The sequence below is a fragment of the Leptosomus discolor genome, chromosome 1, assembly GCF_034619465.1.
Source record: "Leptosomus discolor isolate bLepDis1 chromosome 1, bLepDis1.hap2, whole genome shotgun sequence".
Lineage (NCBI taxonomy): Eukaryota > Metazoa > Chordata > Aves > Leptosomiformes > Leptosomidae > Leptosomus > Leptosomus discolor.
In genome coordinates, this window is record NC_141391.1 from 23840224 (window position 1) to 23864958 (window position 24735).

Genomic DNA, 24735 nt, shown 5'->3' on the forward strand with positions numbered 1-24735 from the left:
TAACACATACAGTGGTATGGGAGATAGATGTGGTCCCTCCATGGTATTTCAGAATATGAAGGGCTCCAATTCATCCTCCCCTTCCTTCATGACATCTATTAACTCATCCGTAGGGAAAATACCATTTCTATCTAACAGTGAAAACCAAATGTCAAACTCTTCAACACGTTACCAGCCTGCCCACCAGCCTACCCCTGCAGACTTGGCGTTAATCTTTATGGGCTGCAAGCATCCTCTCGACTCCAGTCAACGCACATACGTGTGAACTTCAGTGAGGCTGAGGAACCCGGGAGTAAGAGCTACTGCTTTTGTGTTGGCAAACGTACAATCCACAATACAAAGGATCCATGGAAAAAAGCAGAAATCTTCTAGCAATTCTCCCCCCTGGTTTTCCACCTGCGTCACACCACAACAGAAACGCTCTGCAACGGGCAGAACACCGACAGTTTGCAGGAAAATTAAGGCAACGGTTCTACCTGCTTTCTGCGGGAGTTATTTTGGCAAGCTCACACTACAAATGCCAAGCAGCATTTAAGGATTTGCTTGGACATGTGCATATACACATCTTATTCATCTCAACAAAACGGAACTCCACATACTTTGCTATTCAGACTTGCCAAAAACTTTAACTAGAAGCAACTGGATTTTCACGTATTTATACTGTATTAGTACCTAGCTACTTTTCCAAACCAAAATTACATTTCAAACACTCGTTTTTCAAAATCAATGCTTCTGAAAGACTAGTTTAACTAACAAAACATGTCCTGCCTCAGCCCATTCCTTTCTCTTTATTGTCATCCATTTCCTGCCTGAGCCTGTGTGACTTCGGTGGTCAGCATTTTGGAAAACAGAAGTTTCATTTTATAGTTAAAGATCATAACATGTCCCCAGTAGCGCTCTTAAACTGATGTGTATCAAACTTTTTTTTTTTTTTTTTTTTAAAATCATAGAATCGCTTTGGTTGGAAAATGCCTCTAAGATCATCAAGTCCAACTGTTGACCCACCACCACCATACCCACTAAACCATGTCCTGAAGTGCTACATCTACATGTTGTTTTTCTGTGGGGTTGTTTGTTAGGGGTATGTGTGTTTTTGTTGTTGTTGGTTGTTGGGGGGGGGGGGGGTGTGATTGTGGGGTTGTTTTGTTTTTTTTTTTTTTAAAAAAACCACTTCCAGGGACAGTGACTTCACCACTTCCCTGGGCAGCCTGTTCCAATACTTGACCACTCTTTCAGTAAAGACATTTTTCCTAATGTCCAATCGAAACCTCCTCTGGCGCAACTTGAGGCCATCTCCTCTTGTCCTATTGCTTGTTACCTGGGAGAAGAGACCGACCCCCACCTCACTACAACCTCCTTTCACATAGTTGTAAAGAGCAATAAGGTCTCCCCTCAGCCTCCCCTTCTCCAGGCTAAACAACCCCAGTTCCCTCAGCCGCTCCTCATAAGACCTGATCTCCAGGCCCTTCACCAGCTTCGTTGCCCTTCTCTGGACACGCTCCAGCACCTCGATGTCTGTCTTGTAGTGAGAGGCCCAAAACCGCACACAGTATTCGAGGTGCGGCCTCATCAGCGCTGAGTACAGGGGCATGATCACCTTCCTACTCCTGCTGGCCACACTATTGCTGATACAGGCCAGGATGCTGTTGGCCTTCTTGGCCACCTGGGCACACTGCTGGCTCATGTTCAGCCGGCTGTCGACCAGCACCCTCAGGTCCTTTTCTGCCGGGCAGCTTTCCAGCCGCTCCTCCTCCCCAAGCCTGTAGCGCTGCCTGGGGTTGTTGTGACCCAAGTGCGGGACCCGGCACTTGGCCTTTTTGAGCCTCATACAATTGACCTCAGCCCATCGATCCAGCCTCTCCAGATCCCTCTGCAGAGCCCTTCCTACCCTCGAGCAGACCAACACTCCCACCCAATTTCGTGTCGCCAACAGAAGGTTTGTGTTCCTATAATTTACCTATTCAGCAGCTGCACCACAGAGTACAAGGAAGTCCCCTCTAACAAGCCTCCCGCGATGCTGCCATCTCAGTTCCCAGCGCCCCAAGAGGTACGTGTATGGTCTTTGCTGTAAGCACATGACGATTCCAAAAACTTACAGTGTGGGCACGTAACTCCTGCGGGGCACGCCAGGGTGTGACACGGCTGTACATTTGCAACTGCAACTGTCCATACTCACGCTCTTCTCCAGCAGAAAAACCCCAGCCCTCTAGGCCACTTCTTTTAACGTGAAAGGAAAACAAAACTGAAGTGATAGATCCCATTCACAGTTTCCAGCAGTTTTTGCCTCCCCCTTTTTTTTTTTTAAATAAATAAAATTGAGTCCTTACTTAGTTTTCGGATTAAGAAGTATTATTAAAAGTAGTTACAGAGCCAAGTACAACCCTTCAAACACCACCAAAATGCACTACAATATTCTTTTATTTAGTTTACAGAAGAGTCTATCAGTACAGGTTGCAGAAAGAAAATGTTTAGTGCTATTTACAATTTGTTTTAAAACTCTGCTCTATACAAATTTAATTCTGATCAGTATGAACAATATTTTTGTAAATCTACTGCATATAAAGCATTTCATCAAAGCAGTAACAATGAATAAAATAACCTGATTACATTTGAATGATGCCAATCATTCGAAAAAACGATTACACAGAACATCTGTAAGAGTTGTGGACACTTAAGTACAGAACACAATGTCAACCTGTGACTCATTTTTTTTTTAAAGGCTAAAGCTATTTATATGGAATATTGTTCTATTATACTACACGCCAATCTATATTGAACTTCTATAGTTATGTATTTTATAAGATTTTTATTAAATATATTCTACACATATTTGTAATTTCACCCAGGAAGAATTCCTCCCCAGTGAAAAAAATATAAAATCTTTTCTTTTTTTTATTTTTATTCATTTTTATTTTTTACAGGTTTAGATGAAACTAGCTCATGCTTTAGTGCTGTGCAAATTTCTTTAGCATATCAACGTTTAATTTATTGATATGAAATAAAAGAATGGCATCCTTTTTAATGGCATATGCCTTCAAAAATCAGCTTCTGATTTTAATACAATTGCAAGCACTAATACCAAATGCAGATTACATAAAGAAACAAAACTAGTACTATGGCAGAGGTTTTTCTTTTTGCTTTTTAAACTTTAATAATTCTTTTGACGTCTCTAATGAGTAAGCATGACACTGGACACTAAGGTACAGATGAGAAAATGACCGAAAAACACCAATTGCCAATATTCAAATACATAAAATTGATTAGTAAATGATGTTTTCTAACATTTACGCACAATAATAAAAGCCTATGAACTACAGGAAATTACCCCTCCCATATTAAGGCTAGGAAATGCACTCTCTGCACTTGTTTGTGCTGTCTGAATAAGCACTCAACTAACGGACATGATCAGAGTGCACGCAGTCACGAAAAAATCAGTTTCATCAGCCCTCTACAGAGTGCTTTTAAATTACAGGCACGTAGTTTTTTTTGTTTGTTTGTTTGTTGCAGTGAAAATATACATAGTTAGACTTGGTTTAGTTAGTATTCTGTGCCAGTTCGGCCACCAAGGTTGACTTAGGTAGAATTGACTTAACAGCTTTTCCTTTGATTTGGCCATAGGTGAGATTTGGTTTAATTATACTATTTTCCAGTGTTGCGTTATACGTTGTAGGTTATTACTAGGTGTCTCAAATCTTGTTAGAGATTGTTGATGAGAAATATACTGTCAACCATATTTAGTGCAAATTGCATCTAGAAAGCTTGACTGGTTAGATCCGGCTAATGGAGATTTTTGTGGTAGCAAAATGACTCCTGCTATAGAAAAGAACACATTAACTTTTCTGGAGATTGAATTCTTTCAAGAACTGATGTACTGCAAGATTATTCAACAAACAAAAGCAGGAATTTTTAAAAAAACTAACAATGGAAGTGTTCATAGATTCTTTCTCTTAAAAAAAGGACTAATGAGACAGCGTTCATGTAATATTTCAGTTCCATGGATTTACAGACAGGCTCTTCCTACAAGTGTTTGAAGCAAGGTAGGGCCTCTTCTATTCCAGCAGCATGAAAGACAAAGACTATATTACATCACACTTAGCAGGTAAAGCTAGCAGGGTTTACAGGATTACACAGCAATTGCTTTCTCCAGTTTTTTCACGGTTCCTTTGACCTGTTGAGCAAGAAGAAAGTTTTGTTTACACACCATTTCTAAAGCAATTAGGTTGTTCTGTGTGTAAGTACGCTTGATACAAGTATGGTTTTCATTATTTTTAGTAAAAAAGATAGTATTATACACATGCACATATAACTGAAATACGAATCAGGAGTCGTTTCTAACAATAAAATCAAAAGCTTTTAGGTTTGAGTAAATTTCTGCATTCTACAAAAAACACTAAACCAGAAAGTTCACTTGTTTTTTACAAGCAACATGTACAAAAGCATTGCAGTACTGACTTCACAGAAGACCACAAGGACGTGACTTTTCTCTACTGTGAAACACCCAAAAAGACTGTAAGAGATCTGACTGCTTTGCCACGTACTTGAGTAAGAAATACCTCTAGCGCACAGCGTACCTTGAGAGTTTGGCTCTGGCAACGTCTCTCTAGCCACCAAATGCATCACTGTTGTTTTGCCAAAAGGAAGTTTTAACGCTGCAAAAGGAGAAAGGGAGATCTATTAATACATCTCGGCAGTCGTCTTTCTTCAAAACACCCAGCTGAAGCTAACTGTAATTGGATTAGCATCTGGTCAGAAGTTTGTGCTGTTAGGTTTGAGGTGCTTACTAAATAGATTCCTAAAGGCATTTCTGGATAAAGTTTTGTAGATCAGGGTCTTGGGACCCGGTAACAATCACTTAAAACGTTGTGTTGTTAGAGACGTGATATTCCCCTTAGGAAACTTAGCCTTCCTCTTCTGAGTAAAAGCGGAAGTGGGCATTCATGCCAAGGCTCAGGTGCTAAGCACTCTCTGTTGATCAGGATGCAAAAAAGGGGCCAATTCAGCCACTAAATTCTAACTCCTGAGACATTAAAACACTGAGCCACTACTGCAAAACTGATTTTCCTAAAACATACTTTGACCCGTGATACAGATTTTCTGAAAGACAAAATGTCTGCATCTTGCCTTTTGATCTGCAACCTCGGCTGCATGTGAAAAATATCAAATTCAAAACACTTTAAATCAGATAAGGTAGTTCTCAGAATGTGAACTTTAGTAACACAAAATAACAAAATTAGAGCTTTCCACAATTCACTCTGCTAGTTTCTGAAACTAAAACTATCATTTTCACATTCTGATTTAATTATAGCAACACAGTGCTGTACTTATGGTTTTAGCACTGTAGTATAATATTTATCAAAAATTCTAGTCTGCTTGAAATGAAAGGATTCTCTGTTGCTTAGTATATTTAGCAGATTCTCATTGCCAGATTCCATATGCTGAACTTTGACTTCTTCCAATTAAGGGGTGGGGGTGGGGTGGGCGTAGAGTTACTTTTACAAGTTTTTTACATAACTTTAATTTTGTTTGCTCTCTCCAACTCCTAAGATTAAGCATCTTCCTTGATTATTTTTCTGAGAAATGTAAGGTAAAGATGCTCTAAGTTTTGTCCTCCCCTCCCCCTCACAGAGTTTGAAAAAAGTTAGTGATAAACATAAGAATTTAATCCTAAATACACAAATCATTCCTACTTAAGTAGAATTTGTTCTCTCGAATTCAATTTACATGTTCTGTTTTCACACACAGTGCACCAAGGCATTTTAAGTGAATAAATGAATAATGAACGTCCAACAAACCTGAAGGTAACTGAAGAGAAAAACACCCCCTCTGGATTTTAATCACTACAGCATAGATTCAAAATACAGTAACAAAAAAAAAAACCCAAACCAAAAAACAAACACAAACCACAAACAAACCCACTATTTGGTTATTACATGTATTCGGTACAAGCCTAGCTACAGCACTGCTATTAAATCATGTTCATTGCCTATGTATTTGTTTGAAAAACCGCAAGTTATGATTAAAGTACAAGTGTAAGCACATGGAGGGACACGCAGCTCCACAAGCTTCATTGGAGCAGCTGTACTTTGGGAAAAGCCATTTCTATGGAAAGTCCGGTCTGAAAGTTGCTTCGTTTACTTGAAGCACTGCCTGCGCCTGCAACTAGAAGCTATCGATAACTTAAAGTCTGACAGGGATGAAGTATTTTGGGTACTTGATTCTGTGATACAACTGGAAACTCTGCAAAGAGCATATTAACAGTCTCTTAAACTGGAAAAGGATTATCTTCATGGCATACACTCTTAAGAAGCCATTAGAGAAACAGCAAAATATTACAAATTAATCACTTTAGGGACATCTTTCACATCAAGCAACTTGAGGAGACTTGATTATAGTGAGCTGTGGAGACTAATTTTTACAGTAATCAAGTAAAAGTATGCTAATATTTCAACTAACTAATTTCAGCTAGTAGTTTGCACAGTTCATGCAAGTTTGGATCGGCAATTTCCAGCTTCTTGCTCAGAGCACCGAGACAGAGTCTGAGTACCCTCACCCACGCTCGGCAATCCTTTCTTGTTCTTGTCTTCTTTCTCTCACCCCTTTCTCTCACTTCAACTAAACTTTTATTTAATTCCTTTCCCATCTGTTTAATTCCACTTTTATTCCAGATTTGCTATTGTCAGAATTTTACTTTTCGCCCCCTCTTTTGGTATGTGCATGGCACATGGTGGGTTGGCTTTGCTTCCCATCCCCCCTCCCCAATAAATAAGTAAAACGTTGCTGATTACCATTATCTAACCAGAAAAGGAGAACTGTCAATTATGTATTATCTCACTAATTAATATTACTTCAAATGCAAACTGCAGACCAAATATTTAGCTAAAGGATGAAATTTCCTGTTGGAAGCCGAACAACAGACTCTGCCTTGCTAGCTGATTCCCCAGCCCTGCACACAGGCAGGCCACAACAGAACGGTGTGGCTCAAGCACCGCAGGCAAGAGTGGCACGGCAGGCTTTACAGAGGGGTCTGGTTTTCTTTACCAATTCCAATGCCATTAGCTGTACTGTTCTTGTAGTGACAGTCCGTTCAAAGAAGCTGGCAAAGGGAGATGGTTTCTTTAAGATAAAATTTTCCACTCAAAAGCCAGGTTTTACTATCAATTCGCCATTCTTTGAGGCTGCTTAGTTTACAGGAGTCTAAAATTCATAGGACACTATGTAGGCACGAGAGATTCCAACACGAAGATCACAGTGTCATTTTTAAATGTGAACAAAACTGGACTCCTGTTAAAACACACCAAACTGATTCCTTGGAAACTTTTGTTTCACTAGTTGATAAAGTGATTTTCAGTACACAGTAGGTTCAAATTCCAGTCAGTATTTCCTAATTACCTAAAGCAAATAAAACACTAAGTGCTATAACTCAGTTACAGAGAGCTACAGATTGAAAAGCTTAATGGAACTGTACTGTTAACAGCATAAGAAACTAAATACTGTATTCAGCAAGAAATTCCCTCCCTCCCCCCTTTTAAAGACAACTAGTTCACTTAGGGTTACGTCTAATGAACAACCATAAACTGAAGCAACAGTCTTTTCAGGCTTCTTCATGAATCGCTGTTCCCCTTTCAGCTGTATGATCTTACTCCAGATAACTTCATTAGTATTGAAGTAAGCCAATGTTTCAGGGATTTTTTTTTTCCTTAAAACAACACATCAGCAAAAAGATGTTTGAAACACACTAATACACATGTAAGATCCTTCGGGTAAAATCACGATGATTAAATTGCAACGCCTGAATGGTTAAGAACGAACTAAAATGCCCTGAATCCAAGTAAACGTTCAAAATCCCTAGACCCGAGTTAATGCAAGAGTCCACAGCATGCAGCTATTATTTTTCAGCTTAACTCGTTAAACAAGATATTAAATGTATTCAACACACATTCAAAGTTGTTTCACATTTAGACAAATGTCACTAAAGGGAACAAGCACTGGTCAAGAGTAACACCTTGAAATGAATGGCAAAGAAAATCCCTTTTAGCTATCCTTGCCTGGAAAATGTACAGTAAGACTAAACTATAATTGCAGAGACAACTCAGGATTTAACAACTGTCTTCCAACGCTACTCCAACTGCAACTAGCTGCACTCACGGGCACCTGGTAAACATACAAATTAAAGTGTGAATAAAAATTTCAGAGTTCTCCCAGCTGAATCGACAATGATCTTGTTTGTACATACAGCGGCATTAAAAATTGATCTATATGGAGAGCAAATCTATGCTAAAAGTACATCACCAGCCACCATTGGTAATGGTAGAAAGCAAATCAATGGCTATATCATCCCAGCCACTCCTTCACCGAAAGACCACCACATAAGCAGTCCAGAAACACTCTTTTCAGGTTCATCTTAACTTCAAAAACATTTAGTGATTTTGTCTTATATTCTCCTCTGTGTTGCACTCAAATGCATGAGCAATCTAAACATACAGAGCAAGTAGGAGTAGTAATTTATTTTTAAACTGGCACGGAGAAGAGTCTCAGATATTCACACTGGAGACTTTTATCTACAAAATGAAAGATTATTGTTACAAATGTGTGTTGTATCTCTACCAAAGACACCCATCAAAATACGTAATTGTGGGGAAAAAAACTTGCCACAAGGGGGCATAGTTGAATTGCGTTTCCTTGGCATATGAAGTGAAGCCATTTACTTTTGTTTTCGCATAACTATGCAATTGTATCCCTGGGAGAGCACTGGACAGCAAGAATGCTTCCCCTCATTCTCATTCATAGGGTGTCTTCCTTCATTGCACTGAGATTTAAAGTATTGTTTAACCAATTATCATAATCTTTATCAAACATTTTAAAATACTTAAGGCATTTATAAAGCAGCTCACCCTGTAAGTGCAGTTTAAGACAGGTGGAACAAAGTATTCCATTTAGAAAGACAAATAAGAGCAGTATTACTGTTTCTTTATGCAAGAGGAGACTTGACTCACCAGGTGGTACCTCCCAAAGTTTAACAACTAGTGGTAACAAGATGGAAAAATACACAATAAGACACGATGTCACCATGCAGAGGTAAAATAGTATATAGCAAGCCATAAATCTTGAACAGTACAGTAGTATTTACTGCACTGTAAATAAACATCCCTTTTGCCTGGCTGTAACATGGGTGAAGATTATTTTCATACCTCCTAGTGTCACATTGCCATGAAGAAACCTCCCTTGATAAATAAGCCGCAAGATATTTGGACTGCTGACTTGTTCTTCTTCCCAATCTGAAAAGCAGCGAGAGAATTTGCACAGTTAGATTGTAATAAAAACATCTTCTGTTATTTCTCTCACCTTTACCCAGGAAGAAAACTGACAACTGGACTCTCTTGCATGAAACACTAAAGAGAGAACATACGCTGAAGATAGATAGTTCAAGACTAGCACTCCTAAAATCTACTCTTGAATTTATTATTTGACATTGGGCATTGAAGCACATAATTTTATGGCTGTAAGTATAAACACTACTAGCTTGCTTCACAGATTGCATGAGATACTTAGCACATATACAAGCCCTACACTTTAAAACATTTCATAAATGTGAGTTTCTTCCTGAGGCTTAAATATCCACTTGGCTAAAATTGCCGTTATTTCTTCCCATTCAGAAGATTCTCAAGCCATGCTCCCCCTCACCAGCTAACTGTCTAACTGGAGCTGCTCTCCAGCAACGCAAAGCACACAGCAGAAGCGCATGTGATGGGTCATTTGAAAGGGGATTCTCAGATCACAGCGCTGAAAGGGCTGCGCAGGCTGCTCAGCAGTGTTCGATGATGGCCAGATCCAACCAGTTACATGTCCAGCGGGGGCAGTGACCTGAGCAGCAGGTCGCTGCCGAGAGCCTGAACAGAGGGCTCTCTGAGCAGGCACTGCCTGATGCATTTGAAGGAACTTCTCAAAGGACAATCTGTGGATGTTTTTATGTGGCAAACAGTGATTCGGGAAAAGCAAGCATGCATTTTCCTATAATGCATTTCCTATAATGCTTAAGCCATCATAAATAATTTACAAGCTTAAATGATCTTTTCCTACTCTTTTACTGTTCCCTGTCACAATGCGAACAACAAATAAATATGCACTTTGCTTTCAAAACAAATATTGTAAAACCTTGAAATGCTGAATTTAAATAGGCTCTCTGGGAATACAGTATCTTCTGTTTCTCAGCTGACCAGATATCTGGCAACAGCTGTTCGCAAATGTTCTCTCTTTCTGCTTTTGTAGTGTTTATATACCAAAATGAATATTCAGCAAGGGATCATGACAAGCAACAGAAACCAACCTGTTCACTGGGAACATACAATTAACATATGGGCAGTAGCAACTGGCACCACAAAAGGAGAAGAACTGAAAAGGGGAGAAGAGGAAGCATTTAAAACAAAAGCCACGGCTGCGGAGAATATGGAGAGGCATCTGGTGTGAAAAAGCAAGCAGGCAGAGAGGCAGGCAGCAGGAGCCATCGCAGCCCCAGAACACGGCAGAGGCAGGGCTGGCATCAACAGCAGAGGCTGCAATATCCCTGGGTGCTGCCATGTGCCTAGTTTATAAGATTAAATCAAATAAGGCAACCAAAGCTATTTGAATTTCAACTATTTCCAGTCAGGGTCTGATTCAATTGTCCTGCAATTCAAGCACATGCCCTTTTTGCTATGCTGTGAAGTGGGCTACGTTATGGATCTGAATTATCACATTGCCAGGGTAAATGATTTTTTTGGAAGATACCAAATTTATTTTATTTTTTTTTTACTCTGTACCGTCTGAACCCTACTACACAATGGCTGCAAAGAGGAGAGGTTCAGCCAGTTTATGGTGCTATAATGACATAAACCAGCAACTGAAGGAAGGCAGACTCTTTGTTGGCACAGGTATTTGCTCATTGTTAAGCTGCCAATTTACCCATCCTTTTAATTTTTGCTTCTTGGCTGGCAGTCTGAAACATTTCTTTCTGACATGATTTCAAATTTTAATTTCCATTGATGATAAAATGGGCCAAGGAGAAAATATTTACCTACGACCTTTTTTTTTTATTTTTTTTTTAAAGTGCAGCAGATAATCACTGTACAAGAAAAAAGTTTATATGATTCAGAATGTGTGGGGAGAGAACAGCTAACCTACCTAGATGGCATACATTAATATAAATTTGGCATTTTCCGTACAAGTCAAGAGATCTTTAATTAACAACTGAATTGCCAAAAGAGGGGAGGTTTGCCTTAATCCTACCAGCATGTGACTGAGGATATTTTCATGACTACTTTCCCCCACAAGATCATGGTAAGTCAAAATGATGGTAAAAACAATCATTTCATATTATCTCTATTTCAAGGAAACTAGTCCTCGTCAAGATTTCTGAGTCATTTGGCAAAGAGCACTCTCAGTATGAAAAAAGCTAGTGGGCTAATGTTTGTGAAAAGCTATATACTATTCTGAAGTAGATTTTTCCTCAGTCTTTTAAATTGACATTATTCTTCTTTGCACAGGCAATTAAATATTCATCAAGACTTAAAGTACTCCCTCAGGACAGCAGGTATTTGAACTGAGGCTTCTATGTCCGGTTCTAGTGTTCTTTTGCTTTAAAGAACAGCCTTTAAAGTCTGGGTTTCTTCCCAAATCTAAACTCAGAATCTGCACCTTCAAACTCTTCATGAGTCTGGGAATATGAGACTACATGTTTAGGAATAAACTTGAGCAAGAAAAAAACAAAAACCAAAACAGTTCTGCCTTTACTAATTCAGATAAAAGTACACAAAGAACATTTGGTCATGACAAATATGTTGTAGGCACACATTAAAACACATACAATAGCTACACAGATGCTACATCAACCAGATTTCTCAGTGTAAAAGCGTTTTACACGTGTATCTAATACTTCAGAGGACTAAAAACCTCCTCCTCCATTACATATTTTACTAAACATATAATGCTGCATCCCAGCAAAACAAACAGCAACAAGTCTGCTGAAATCCTGTTCTTCCTGTCCTCAAAGACCAGTTTAAGGCCTAAAATATGGATTATCAACACTAACTTTTTGGCATGAATTATCATCCACCATACTTCTTTGATGAAGGCATCACAGAAACAGATATTGCAATGTTTTAGTTTGTGTCAATAGTAGTCTTTTTTAACATCAAAACAGTACCCCAAATGAAGTCCTGTACCACAAGAAGCATTTTCTTTCATATGTAATACTATGTCTGTGTTTTGGCTATTTTCCCATGAAATCATAGCTGGGGAGAACAGAAGCACTTTGTTTTTGTGGAATTATTCACATATGTGAATGCACATCTTAAGCTTTCAATTCCATTTTCCCAGCTAGTATTCCTGCATAACACCAAATATATTCATACAAACAACCTCAGTTTCCCTCGGTCTGTTGATGTCTTGAAAATATTTTTTTATATTTGATTTTTTCCTGGGAAAATATCATTATTATAGATCCTTTCAAAGATAAAGCAGTAAGGGAGAAGTATTTCAGACTCAGTTTCACTAATGCATTCCTGTGACACACCATGTTTGACGTTAGCTGTCCTCACATAAGAGGTTTTATATCTGCAACATTCCCTCACCCTGACTAGATCCTCTAACAAGATTGATCAAGAAAAGTTCTAAATATAGGGGGAAAGTAGTACTTCAGTTTGGGGAAGAAAATTTTTGAAATAAAAGTGGGAAATAGTCCACACATCTTAAAAATCTGCCCAACCAAAGAAAGAGGGGAAAAAGAAGGAAAGACGACAACTGTATTTCTATATAAATCTATGCCCAGATAGACGTACTTTGAGAACAGAGATTGATTTATTGACATTGTAGTCTGAAAATACAGGGAAGCTTCTAGCTTGCCAGTTAAAAACCAAAGCCACACAGCTACTTACCCATCGGCCAGTTGTCATACACATGTTTTGCAATATCTGCAGCAGAGTCATTCGGTGAAAATAGGAACTCTTTCGTTTTCCCGCTTACCAAGATGAGGCGCAAATTTATCTGTAAAAAAAGAAAAGCACTATTAGGAAAGAATCCAGAGAAGTCTTAAATTATTATTATTTTTTTAACGTTACTGAGAAGTCGCCACTGGTTTTAGAAGAAGATTGATCCAAAGTGATTTGAGAAAACAGCTTAAGGTAGTGTTAAAAACAGGGTCAAAGAGGTCAATAAAATTTTGTTTCTTTACACATAATCTAGGAAGACTAAATTCTAACAGCTGGCATTTTTGATGATAAACACCAGAAGGTTCTGATAGGTAGTGACTGAATCAACTGTGCCATTAAAAAACTTTCAACCAAGACACACTGACAACATATCTTCTTGAACGAAGAAGAAAAACACAAACCTGAAAAGTTAACCCAAATAGAGCACCAAAAATATCAAAGTCTTCACTTGAATAGCCTGTGAGCCTCAGTAAAAGCCCTAGCACACTCCCTCCACTATGATATTTGTCAACCCTGATCTCACCCACTGCATCTCCTATAAAACACCAGGGAGACAGGCAGCATCCTTCCTCAGTCCCAGCTGCCACAGAACTTGAATCCCTCTGTCAGCCTTCTGAACCCAAAACTTTGTTCCACCACTGTCTTTCACTACAAGCAAAGTGGTTGAGATCCACATGCAATACGGTAACACCACCAAATCATAGTTTTTCTATAACAACCTCCTTTATCTAACCATCAGCATCTTCAGCTATAATTTTCCTCTCTTCACAAGTTATCGAATCCAACTCCTTTTCCATATAGCGTTAAAATAACCTCTATAAAGAGCTCACTATGGCATTACTTATGATGCAAAAGAGATTAAACTTTGGCTCCTTAAGCAACTGCTTGCAAGGCCACAAAATGCGTTTGGGTAGCCAGCACTTACCAAAACCCATGCTAAGTAGGAGTCCAGCTCCTTTTGTGTTTTAGCCTAAAAGCCTAAATTGCATCAACTTTTAGCAAGACTTTAGCATACTACTGCTTGGATACTTCTTTCCAAATCACACTCTCAAACTGTGGCTCTCATTTTAAGTTAAGTTGCAATGAAGCTTTCCTTGTGGGAGTTCAGTGAACTTTCTTCTAGATCAAATACAAAAGGAAAAATTTACAGCAATGCCCAAGTTTTCAAGACTTTTTCAGGGTCAAAAGTCTCAGCATATCATATCCACTGAACAAGCCAGCCTTGCCTCGTTACCTACTCCCCACTTACTTCAGAAGCTCTCCAGACAGATTGTCTACGCTCTCTTGAATTCTTTGGCTTGGATTCATCCCACCTATCTTTAAGCACCTAATGGAGGTATCCAAATTACAATCTCTAACATCCTGCACACTTCAAAGCCAATGAAGAAAATGACCCTTCCAAAAAGCCATTCAGTCTCTATCTCAAAGCATAGCAAGGATAAAAAGAGTCAGCATAAAAGTGCTAGGTTCCCCTCCCTGTCCCCCTACTAATGCCCTTCAGAAAATACAAGTTCTGCCATTAGCCCAGGAAAGAAGCCAACTGGTCGCTGTGTCTGAGAAAGCACCACAGCCACTGTTGCTGCATACCGGGAAATTGCGAAAAAACTTAACGGACAGAAGTTGCCGGAATGCTATTTAGTCAAAGACAATTTATTCATAAAATTCATAACACTTTTGGCTATAAACATTAAAGTTCCATTTTCTTCTATATTTCCAGGATGATTAAGGAATTGTTTTCAAATCTCACCAAGATTTAGCAGACCAAGTTCTTCCACTATTCCTATTTACTCCAAAAACCTGATTACTGTAAAGAATTACAACTTCAACATATTATGTCTAAATTTAGCCATGGGCATACCATGTCCACTTGTCATTTTGCTTAGATTGCCTTTCAGTTTAAGTAGTTCCCCCCCTCTTAGCTGTCTCCACCTGTGTATGTATAAACAATGCTTACATATGTAGTTTCTTAAGCTGGACTCCCCATGTCAAGCTCTTCAAGCTTTCTCTAGTGGGACATCCATTTCCCCATTCATCCTAGGAGCCTGTCTCTGCACATTTCAATTTCTTCTCTTTTCTCCTCAAAACAGATCACTATTTCTGAAGCACACTGAATGATGTCTCACCAGATAGTTGTACTAATTTCCTCTGTCTACTGGAAACATCTTCCCTGATTGCGTCCCCAGAGCACATACACCTTCTTCATAACTGCACCACACATTTTTCTCAGTTCCTTCGTACCCTTCTCTACTTTGATCCTTTCAATTGCACAGCCTCCAAGCTTGCAACTGGCAGTTTGGCTGTAACACCATAAAGCGCAAGGCTCCAAACTTCATCCCACTCCTATTACTCCATCCCTCCCAAAGAAAGGAGGCTAGGTAGAAACAAGTATTCTGCACCACAAAGACTTTTCAGTTGTCCCCCACATCTGGGCCCACAGCCTATGAAATCCCCCCAAAATGTCTGTGTAAATTCTTTCTCTCTATGTTAAGAGTATTTTTCAAACTTCATGACACCAACAAATTCTAGCAGCAAGATGCCTTTACAGGCACCTTTGTCATTAAATGGATTGGGAAATGTAAGACTGATCTGACAACTGATCCATAACGATTCCAATAACGAGCTCTCTCTGAGCTGGTTTCTCTCACTCCTCTCAGCTACGTCCTTTACATTAGGCCTTTACACACACCCACGATTTCTCTGTTAAATCCTAATTTCTCTTATTTAACCAACAGTTTGCAATACAGCACCACATCAGTTACTACGTACATATTCGGATGAAACTGTAAAAACGTCTCAGTAGAAAATAAGTTCTTTTCATCAAAAGTCAGCTTGCCACGCTCCGGCTTTCAGAGGCATGGTGTACTGTGCTCCACTCCACTTTCTCTATACCTCATTATCTTTAATTATCCTTTAAGCGTTAATGCATCTCATTACAACAGCAACATACTGCCAAAAATTTAGGCGGCATCACAAACTGTTATTGTACTTGGGAATGGGCGGCCTGTTTAGAAAACAAACAAAGCAACCAAGCCCAAATACTGGGCAGCAGTGCCTGCTGTGGGCGCTAGTGGTGAGGAGCTGCTTCACCAGCAGCTCTCCTGCCTCTCACCCGAATCTCCTCGCATACATTTACCCAACTCTACCTGGCTCCTGAGACCACCCTGCCTTAGCTTGCTCCCTCTGGCCAAGTAGTCCCCTGACTCTGATTTTATGCTGGTTACCCAAGGATTTCTTTTCGTGCATCTGTGTGTAGTTCACCTGCGCGAGGGATTACCTGGTTTGAAGATCATAGCACTTTCCTAGGCAGTAGGCATGATACCAAACCATCAGCTCCCTAGAACTATCTGATTTGGATCTTACAAGGAGATGATTAAAGAAACCTCAGAAGATTAATCCTGCTCAACGCTTAAAATATGATCAGGGCACAGCATTAATATAGAACTAAAGTGATTCTTCAGCTAGCATAACATTAAAGAGACACATTGCTTTTTATGCTTGCTACTGAGTTCCGAGATTATTTGGCACACTAAAGCAAATACAGAAAGGAAAAGAATATCATAGAGAAATAACCAAAACTAACTTGGCTTCCTGGAAATTTTAAAGTCATACTTCTGCAGCTAACATACAATGTAAAATCAATATAAGGAACATGGGTAAGGAAAAAAAAAAAAAAAAAGGTGAGAAATGTTAGTTCCTTCCTCCCCCTCTACCTCTCCAAGATGGATAATTTAGTAGTAGTGATGTTTTTTGTTGCTGAAGAGCATTTCTTACATTCTTATTGTGAAATATAAAAGACATCTCAAGATAAACTAATAACTTTACAGGATATACTATATAGTATGTTTAAAATGCAGGAGGAATATTTTCATTTAAAAAAAAAAATAAAAATCACCAAATATCAGCAGAAGCCCAAAATAAATCCTTAAATCAGTCAAGCAGATGTTGCATCAAGTGCAAGGAAACAGCTGCTCTAATGAAAGGTTAAAGTATTTTCTTATTTATAGTACAGCATGCCACTGATACATTTAGTTTGCATGTTTGTCTATATATATAAGTGCATATATATACGATATATATCTCTTTATATTTCTTAATCTTGGCTTGAAGGAATCTAAGTCTTGAGTTGCACATCACGCTACCTCAAAGGGTTTGAAGCAAAGAATCCCAACACTTGCTTTTAAATTTAGAGTCTAATCTCATTCCCCTCAAGAGCATTGGGAAATTTAATGGCTTGAAACTGCTGTACTACTAATTCTGCAAGCCTGAGAACCCCACTTCAAACAAACTATGGAGGAACTGAAACAAACCATTCTGGCAAAACGCCACTAATGAAAGTTCGTATCTAAACGAAAAAAAAAAAAAAAAGAAAAGAAAAATAAAAAGGGCATATGCGTATACACATTTACTCAAATGAAAGTGCAGGTAAAAACCACTTGATTCAGTAGAGAAGGTTTGACAGAAAACCAGGAAATTTTAACTTTGCAAATTATGAAAGGATTCTTAGTGGTCTTCGCTACCCTGCATCCTACTTCCTACGTTAGAAGTTAGCAAAGAAGTTGTATCTGTATCCCTTGTACGCTTAAAGCCCCTCCACCTGTTCTTGTCAAAAGAGTCTTGGTCCCGAGACGTTCTCGCAATTCTCGTGGCCCTGACAAGTTCGCTCTTCCACAGGTAACACAACAACAACCGTCCTGATTTTTGATTATTTTTTTTTTCAGGCTACCAAACGGAATTCCAGCCTTTTGCTACAGCAAACTGATAAGGATCATCATCTCACACTTCTGCATTAGAGCACCAACTGCAAAGTTACAGATGAAAGCAGTTAAGAGCAGCTACAGTATCAGAAGTAGGATTAAATACAATTTGTGGACTACAACCCCTCTGCACAGTTATATAATAGCACATTCTGTTTGTGATCTCAAGCATGCAAACCTTGCCCTCTCTCCCCCCACGCCACAGCCAACACCAATCTCACAATTACAGCTCCAGTAACTACCCCATCAGTTGCATCGCATACACAATAAAGAATTTCAGTGTTGATTATATACTGTAAACCAAAAAACCCCATAAATTAAAAAAAAACAAAACCAAAAACATATATGCCCAGATTGTAGAAAAAACTGTGACCACATCTTTTGGAACAGAAATTTGGGTTACATATATGCAGATTCAGAATAAGTTGTGCGCATTTGTGTTATGGGCATCTGCAACAGTTTGTTCATTCTTTAAGATGTAACTATAAAATGTCTTAGTGCCACAGTGCTTCAAATTTCACAGCTGAAGTTAAATGAATAAATGGGAAGTAACTTCAATATCAAGAAATGAGACATTTGCAACCTACAAGATGCTTCCTGATGTTTAAGTGACTTCCCACCTATTCAGTTAAATAAGCTGTTTTGTTACCAATTTTACGCTCCAGTAGCAGCTTAAAATTTCTCCCATCTTACAATTAAAAATGCAGAGGAGGAAAAGTGTCATATCGCCACATGCTATACAACCCCAAGTTTAAACTAACTGCTTTTCTTTGGCTCTTTAAGATTAAAATATATGCACAAGACTATTTTTTTTCTCTTTACTTAACAGATTTGAAATCGAATTCAAAACTAACGATGGACCAGAAGGGAAAGCGATGAGATAAGAGCATTCAGAAATGCAGACTGAAGTTTCACTTCTCAAAATCCAATACATTTACTTCCTAGTTCAAGTCCACAATCGTAAGAAATAAGTTTGTTCTCCAAAGACGCATCGAAGTTTCCTGAAGACACTAGGCCAAAAAGAAACCTCACAGCACCGTGCAGCACCCTTTACTGACTCAGTTCCACTAGATTCAGGTAAGAGGTTGAACCAAGCCTGAGTAACAGTCTAAGCGAAACAGCAGCATTACACAGGCCAAGTCAGCAGGGACCTGCAGGTTCTAGACTCCAGTTCACTCCTAAGGTAGATATACCATCCCACGTAACCCCTTCTGGAAGCGCATCCTGAATATCATGAAGAACTTCAGTTTTTACACTCCCTGCAAGGCTACTCTAGAACCTGACTCTCCCACTGAGTGGAGCTTTCTTCTAATTCCCAGTGTTTATTCTCGGACAGGTTACACTCACCAGTGCCAGACCTACTTTAGTTACAATAGGCTTTTCCCCCCCTTGGGGTTTTGATGGCTTTCTTCTACATCTGCAAACAAGGACACGCTTTGCTAAAATACACAAGCAAAGATTTTCCTTATTAATAGGCTGGCCCTTGGTGCGATCACTGTCTTCAAAGCTCTGAAGCACATCAACAGAGGTGAAGGAAACCAGGCTTGCTTAGCCTGGAGGTCTGGTGAGCACCTATTAGCAGCCTTCCTATGCCTAAAGACAACGACCTCTTTACTGAGGTCCAAGACAGAACAAGAGACAAGCATCAGAAAAGGAAACAAGAGGCTTTGAGCTGTGATAAGGAAACAAGTTTTCACCCTGAGGACATCAAAGCAGTGGAAGGGGTCACCCAGAGATGCTTTGGAAGCTCTGTCCTTGGGGGCTTTCAAGACCCCCAGCAACCTGGTCTGAATTCAGTGGAGAGCCTGCTTCCAGCAGGAGGTTGGGCTAGAAAATTTCTCAAGGTCCTTTCTAAAATGATTCCACAATTCACTTTAATCTGCAACTGATTTAGTTTTGATTCATTTCCCTTAAGTACGCATGATTAGAATTATACATAATATTTCAGGAATTTATAAAATGATACTAGAATCTCCTTAAATGGACTGCAAATGCCTCCCCATTTTCCATACGAACATCACAACTGTCTCTACATTTGCAATGCAGTAATCTTGCAATGCTTTCCTCTAGTCCAGTCATTTCCATGACACAAGCCTTTCAAGCTTGCATTACAAAATACTGCTTTTAACCACCCATGATGTACAGGATATTTTTATATTAATGCAATTTATTTTGTTCCTATTAATTCAGTCTTTGAGACAATCCAACCTTTTCCATACAACACCATGATCAACTTCTGTACTAATGGTGCCTCCACATTTTCACCATCAACAAATTTCATCAGCATACTGATTTTCTTTGTGATGAAATCATCAGAAAGATAGCTGGTCCTAAAATTAATCTTTAAACAATTCCACTAAGCATAACTGCCAGCCTGATACTTCCACATTGACATTGTATCGTATCATCTTCTCCACCCAAGTCACATACTCCATCAAACCCTGTCTTCCCAAACCAATCCTTTCCTACGCAACATCAACTACTTGCTGAAGTTCAGACACACGACACCTCTTCTGCATTTCCCTCAACTGAAAAAACACTCTCCTTCCAAAGAAAATCGGCTAATGAATCCATCATAATCTAAGTGGGTAAATATATATTGTGAAATATTCCATGATTCTCTGCTCCTTCTTCCTATCTTTCTTGAGGCGGTTATTCATCTGTCAAATTCAATGTGTCTCTGCATCCTTTCACTCATCTAGCATGCAGATATTTTATACCTTTACTGTCTTTGACCTGAAGAAACAAGCAGCATGCAAGTTCTTCAGATACGCTCCTTATACTCCCAGTACCCTTAGTTTAATTGGCATCTGCCCTCTTGAAATCCAAAGCCTTTATGTACACTCCTACTTTGTTTATTCTTCCATTTGATTTTAACTGTATCAGATCATGATCATTGGACCCAATGCCACTTTCCCAAGCAGCCTTCTGAAGACTTCCAGAGCTTTCTGGGAATTCAAGAGGCATCTAGAGTAATGATATTAGCTCTTTCTTGGTGAAGAAATTAGCTGGTAGAGGGACTGAGGTGCAGGTGCATAAGGTAAGAAAGTAAGTGCACAAGAAGTATGAATTTGTAGCCCAACAATGCAGGCATTCTCATGAGAGAGAAGACATCTTTGATTCAGGACTCTCGATCAAGAGTCACTTGGTAAAATAAATAAAAGTTCTTATGAATCACACTTCTAGACACCTATTTTCACCAGATATTTTACAGGGAATACAGGTATCTTAACTGCACTTCCTCATCTGAACACTTAAAATTCACGTTTGGTAACACTCACAACCCCTGCGTTTAGCTTTAGGTGCACAAAGGGGCTTTGCTCTACCCTTACAATACCTTGCACCTATAATAAATTTACTTCATACCAGGAAAAAAACAAATGGACATGGAACATGCGAAGTAACATAAATTACTTCATACATACTACATAAAGAACAAAGCTCTGAAGTTTCATTGCCAGCCCGCTGACAGACCTGCGTCACTCACTCAAAGCCACACCACCTGAGGAAGTAGGGCAATCCCAACCTGTCACCATGAAAGCGTGACAGCACCTCACATCACTCTATTCAAGGCTAAGGTGAACTTTGTAACAGTTCCAATGACATACTCACCTTTAGATTACTACAAAGAGGGAAAAAAAAAAAAAAGTGCGTGCAACTGCTTTCTCAAAGAAGGAATAGCTAAGGGAGCTTGGCACTGACAAAAACTAAGGAAGCAAATTTCAGAGAAGTTTCAAGTGAAGCGAAAGAGAAAACCAAAATGAAGCATAATAAAATTTTATTTGGAAGAGGAAAAAGCAAAATCCTATAAGCATTTAACTCGGTAGCTACAATAGAGCTAGCTGTTTCTATGGAAACCACCATGTTCTTGAACTTAAAATCACAGTGCTTGGTCACACTTCATCCATTCCCTCACTTCAGTTCAAATAACACAGGAACAAAGGCAATATATTCTCCAATATCCTCCTATAAGTTCCACGGTTATCTTTTAAAAAATATCTAGGAAGCATCATCCTTCAAAATAAATTAGCACAGATACTATCATAAATAACCAGTAGAATACAATGGATTTTGGTGGAGTTTACCTACTGTTTCTTTTACTATGCTGACTATCAGCATCCCTGGGACAAGGCTGGGTTTGTCTTTTTTTTTTTTTCCTCTTTCTTTTTCACAAAAGCATCAGCTGGAGCTAGTTAAGAATTTTCACTGAAAATTGGTTCTAATAAGAAAGCAAAACCAGAAGAATAACCTTTTCTTGAAACTTCTCAATAAAGTAATGAAATAAGAGTCACAAATACCCACCCAGGAATAATTTCTCTCCCAGGAGCACAAGATAACGGAGGCACTCCATTACCTGAAATAATGCAAGTACTCCAGTATTTGGTCTTCTCAGCTCAAATGGCATTTTGTCTACTGTATCACAGGTGAATGTTTTAATCACAGGGTACAGAATTAACCTGTCTTCTGCTGGCCCCCAAGCAAATCCACTCCAACAAGAAAGATTCAGAGAAAAACCTACTTGAATTACTCATTAGCCAGAGACAGGGCAGTTTCCCCTTGCACGTGCAAAATCAACTTCTCTTACATTATCATAGAATTGCCCAAGTCCATCACAGTCTTAACGTGTAAATTACAACACACAGAAGGCCATGATTTGGAGTTGAGCTTTAACACAAAAAGGTAGCAAAAACGGCAGAAAGAGTTAACCACATGGCATCCGAGTTTGCCGTTTTCAAAGTTCATCCTTTAACCCCAGTGTTGGAGCAAAGTGTATTTTCACTTTGAAATAAAGTAACTGAAACATGAAACGGAGAAACTGATATACTCAGATTAACATGCAATAACTGTTGCATTATACGGTTTTAATGCAGTTATTGTGTAGTACAAAAAACACACTGCAACTAAGTAGAGGATTATAGCCAATATAAATACTATTTGCCATTTAAACCAGACACAGCTTGAAAAATTCTAGGAAAAAAAAAAAGTCGCTCCCTAAAGACAAATAAAGAGTGACGAGGTCCGCTGAAAGTCCCCTCATATCAGCTCTAAGCTATTAATAAGAACATGGTATGAATAAAAAAAAAAACTTCCCTAAGATTTTTGAAGACCTACAGCCTGACGGAAATGCCAGCAATAGGAGGTAAGTTTGCAGCTTCTCACTCCGGAATCATTTTGGGATGCTGCTGACAGGCCCTTCACCTTCTACGACTCTGTGTCTTGGTCAGCACTAAAGTATTAGACTTTTCAAGCCTTGAGAGAAAGTGTCAAACACAAAATGGAAAACGTCTTAAATACGTTTTAAAACATGAAAGAGGCAGAGTTGCACCTTGACTTAGAGATGTATTTCAGTTCACTTGGGTGGAAATATCATAAAATTAAGATTTTATTATTAGCTACTGATTCCTAGCTTCTCTGGGTTTACTGTACATCATGGCAGTCAGCCAAAGTTTTGCCATTCCCAAGCACTATCTAAATCACTGAGCTGTGATAATTAAAGGCAAGAGACAGGGCATTACATATTTTTGTCTCTGATGCAAAAGATAGTTCAAATTTTAATCAAAATGGACGTTTCAATGACTATAGATATTGTTTACTCTCGCAAAAGCAAGCAACTCAGATATGAATGAGAACACAACCTTTTCTAATTGTTTTCCTCCTAAAATAGCCCAGAGAAAACACTGAATTATGTGATAACAGATCAAGGATTGAGATGCTGTTGCCGATTTATTCAGAATGCAACTCTTAAAGAGCAAACAGCTTGACCTTGACCTACGCCTGTACTTCTCAGAACAGAATAATGAACACTCTTTACCTTCCATTATTTCCTTCCTCAATGAGTTACCCTTAATGTTCAACAAAAATGTAAGACATGTTTACAGAAAGCTTACATGCTTTTGTTCTATTTAAACATTCTGGCAGTAATTCATCCCCAAACTAAGCCTGCTGAAGTCGACTCACTGAAATTAATGGAGTGATATCACAAACAAGGTCTGATCCAGTTATTTATTGTGCTTTGCTTTCACTGTTGAATACTAAAAGGTACAGCTTATCCACCTTTCTGCTACTGCATGCTAGCCAAGTGCTTGCGTTCTCCCAACCAGCTGGCAGTCTAATAGTAATTCTTACCCTACTTCCATCACGAAGAGCACTAGTGCGGCCAGACTGTCTACTAATGACTAAACCAGCTAAAGCTGCCCTTTCATTTTGGCCTCCACCTTCTCCAGTATCGTTAAGCCTTCTACAGAGTCAGAAACATACCATTTACCAGCTGTTACCTTACTGCTCAACTTCCTTGGATGATTTAGCTCCTGACGCAGTATCCCCCTGTGCTTACCACGCGGTTTTGCGAAGTACTTGCCACTGCAGTAGTCAAGTGCCTGGCAAGGTACCTTAACCTTTTTCATCCACGAAAAAGATTTTTCCTCAAACAAAATTAGATTTTAGTGAGGAGGGGAAAAAAAGAATTAATAAGAAAAGCTTTTTAGAGAGCATACATTTAATATCCTTTTCTTTTCTTCATTTGTCTTGTATGCCCAGAGCCTACACAAAAAGCATCAAATTACATAAAAATGCTTCATTCCAGCCCTCCAGAAAAATCTGTCTGCATACAAATATAAAAAGCACAAATTTAAGATCCAATTGATACTCAGGCATCTTCCAAGCATAAATATCATCTTGGTCTAGGACCTCACTAAACCTTTAGCTGGAGGGGAGAACAGTGATGCCTTCTTGAAGGCTTTACAGTCTTCTAATCGGTAGCGATTATAAGCCACACCAGCCATGGCTCTCAGTTCTTACTGCATCAACAACTACATTATAACAAGCCATCTGCTCTGTGTCAAAGCAGCAAGTAAGGCTGGCTTCTGTGAATCTGGGGCAACATGTGTTCTAGCTTGCATCTTAATTATGGTTTACAAAACACTATGTATGGACAACTACAGAGGTATGTTATTGAAAGCTCCCCCAAGTATCTATGACTCTTACTTTTGAAACAGAAAAGAATTAGTATTATTTGCCTG

General features: G+C 39.0%; 1 protein-coding gene across 1 annotated transcript; it reads right to left on the reverse strand.

The window, feature by feature from the left end:
• Positions 1-4109: 4109 nt before the first annotated feature.
• UBL3 (ubiquitin like 3) lies at positions 4110-24498 on the reverse strand. Its single transcript, XM_009951845.2, has 5 exons — positions 24409-24498; positions 12909-13017; positions 9189-9275; positions 4572-4649; positions 4110-4168 (listed from the first exon to the last, which is right to left on the reverse strand). The coding sequence occupies exons 1-5, from the start codon at positions 24496-24498 to the stop codon at positions 4116-4118; spliced, it is 417 nt and encodes a 138-aa protein (XP_009950147.2). The 3' UTR covers positions 4110-4115.
• Positions 24499-24735: the final 237 nt, after the last annotated feature.

Coding starts and splice junctions, on each gene's coding strand:
- UBL3 (XM_009951845.2), bottom strand. CDS start 24,498: ATGGCTGGTGTGGCTTATAATCGCTACCGATTAGAAGACTGTAAAGCC. Junction 13,018..24,408: donor CCCCTCCAGCTAAAGGTTTA/GTGAGGTCCTAG, acceptor CTTTTTTTACAG/ATAAATTTGCGCCTCATCTT. Junction 4,650..9,188: donor TGGCAATGTGACACTAGGAG/GTATGAAAATAA, acceptor CTCCTTTTGCAG/CGTTAAAACTTCCTTTTGGC.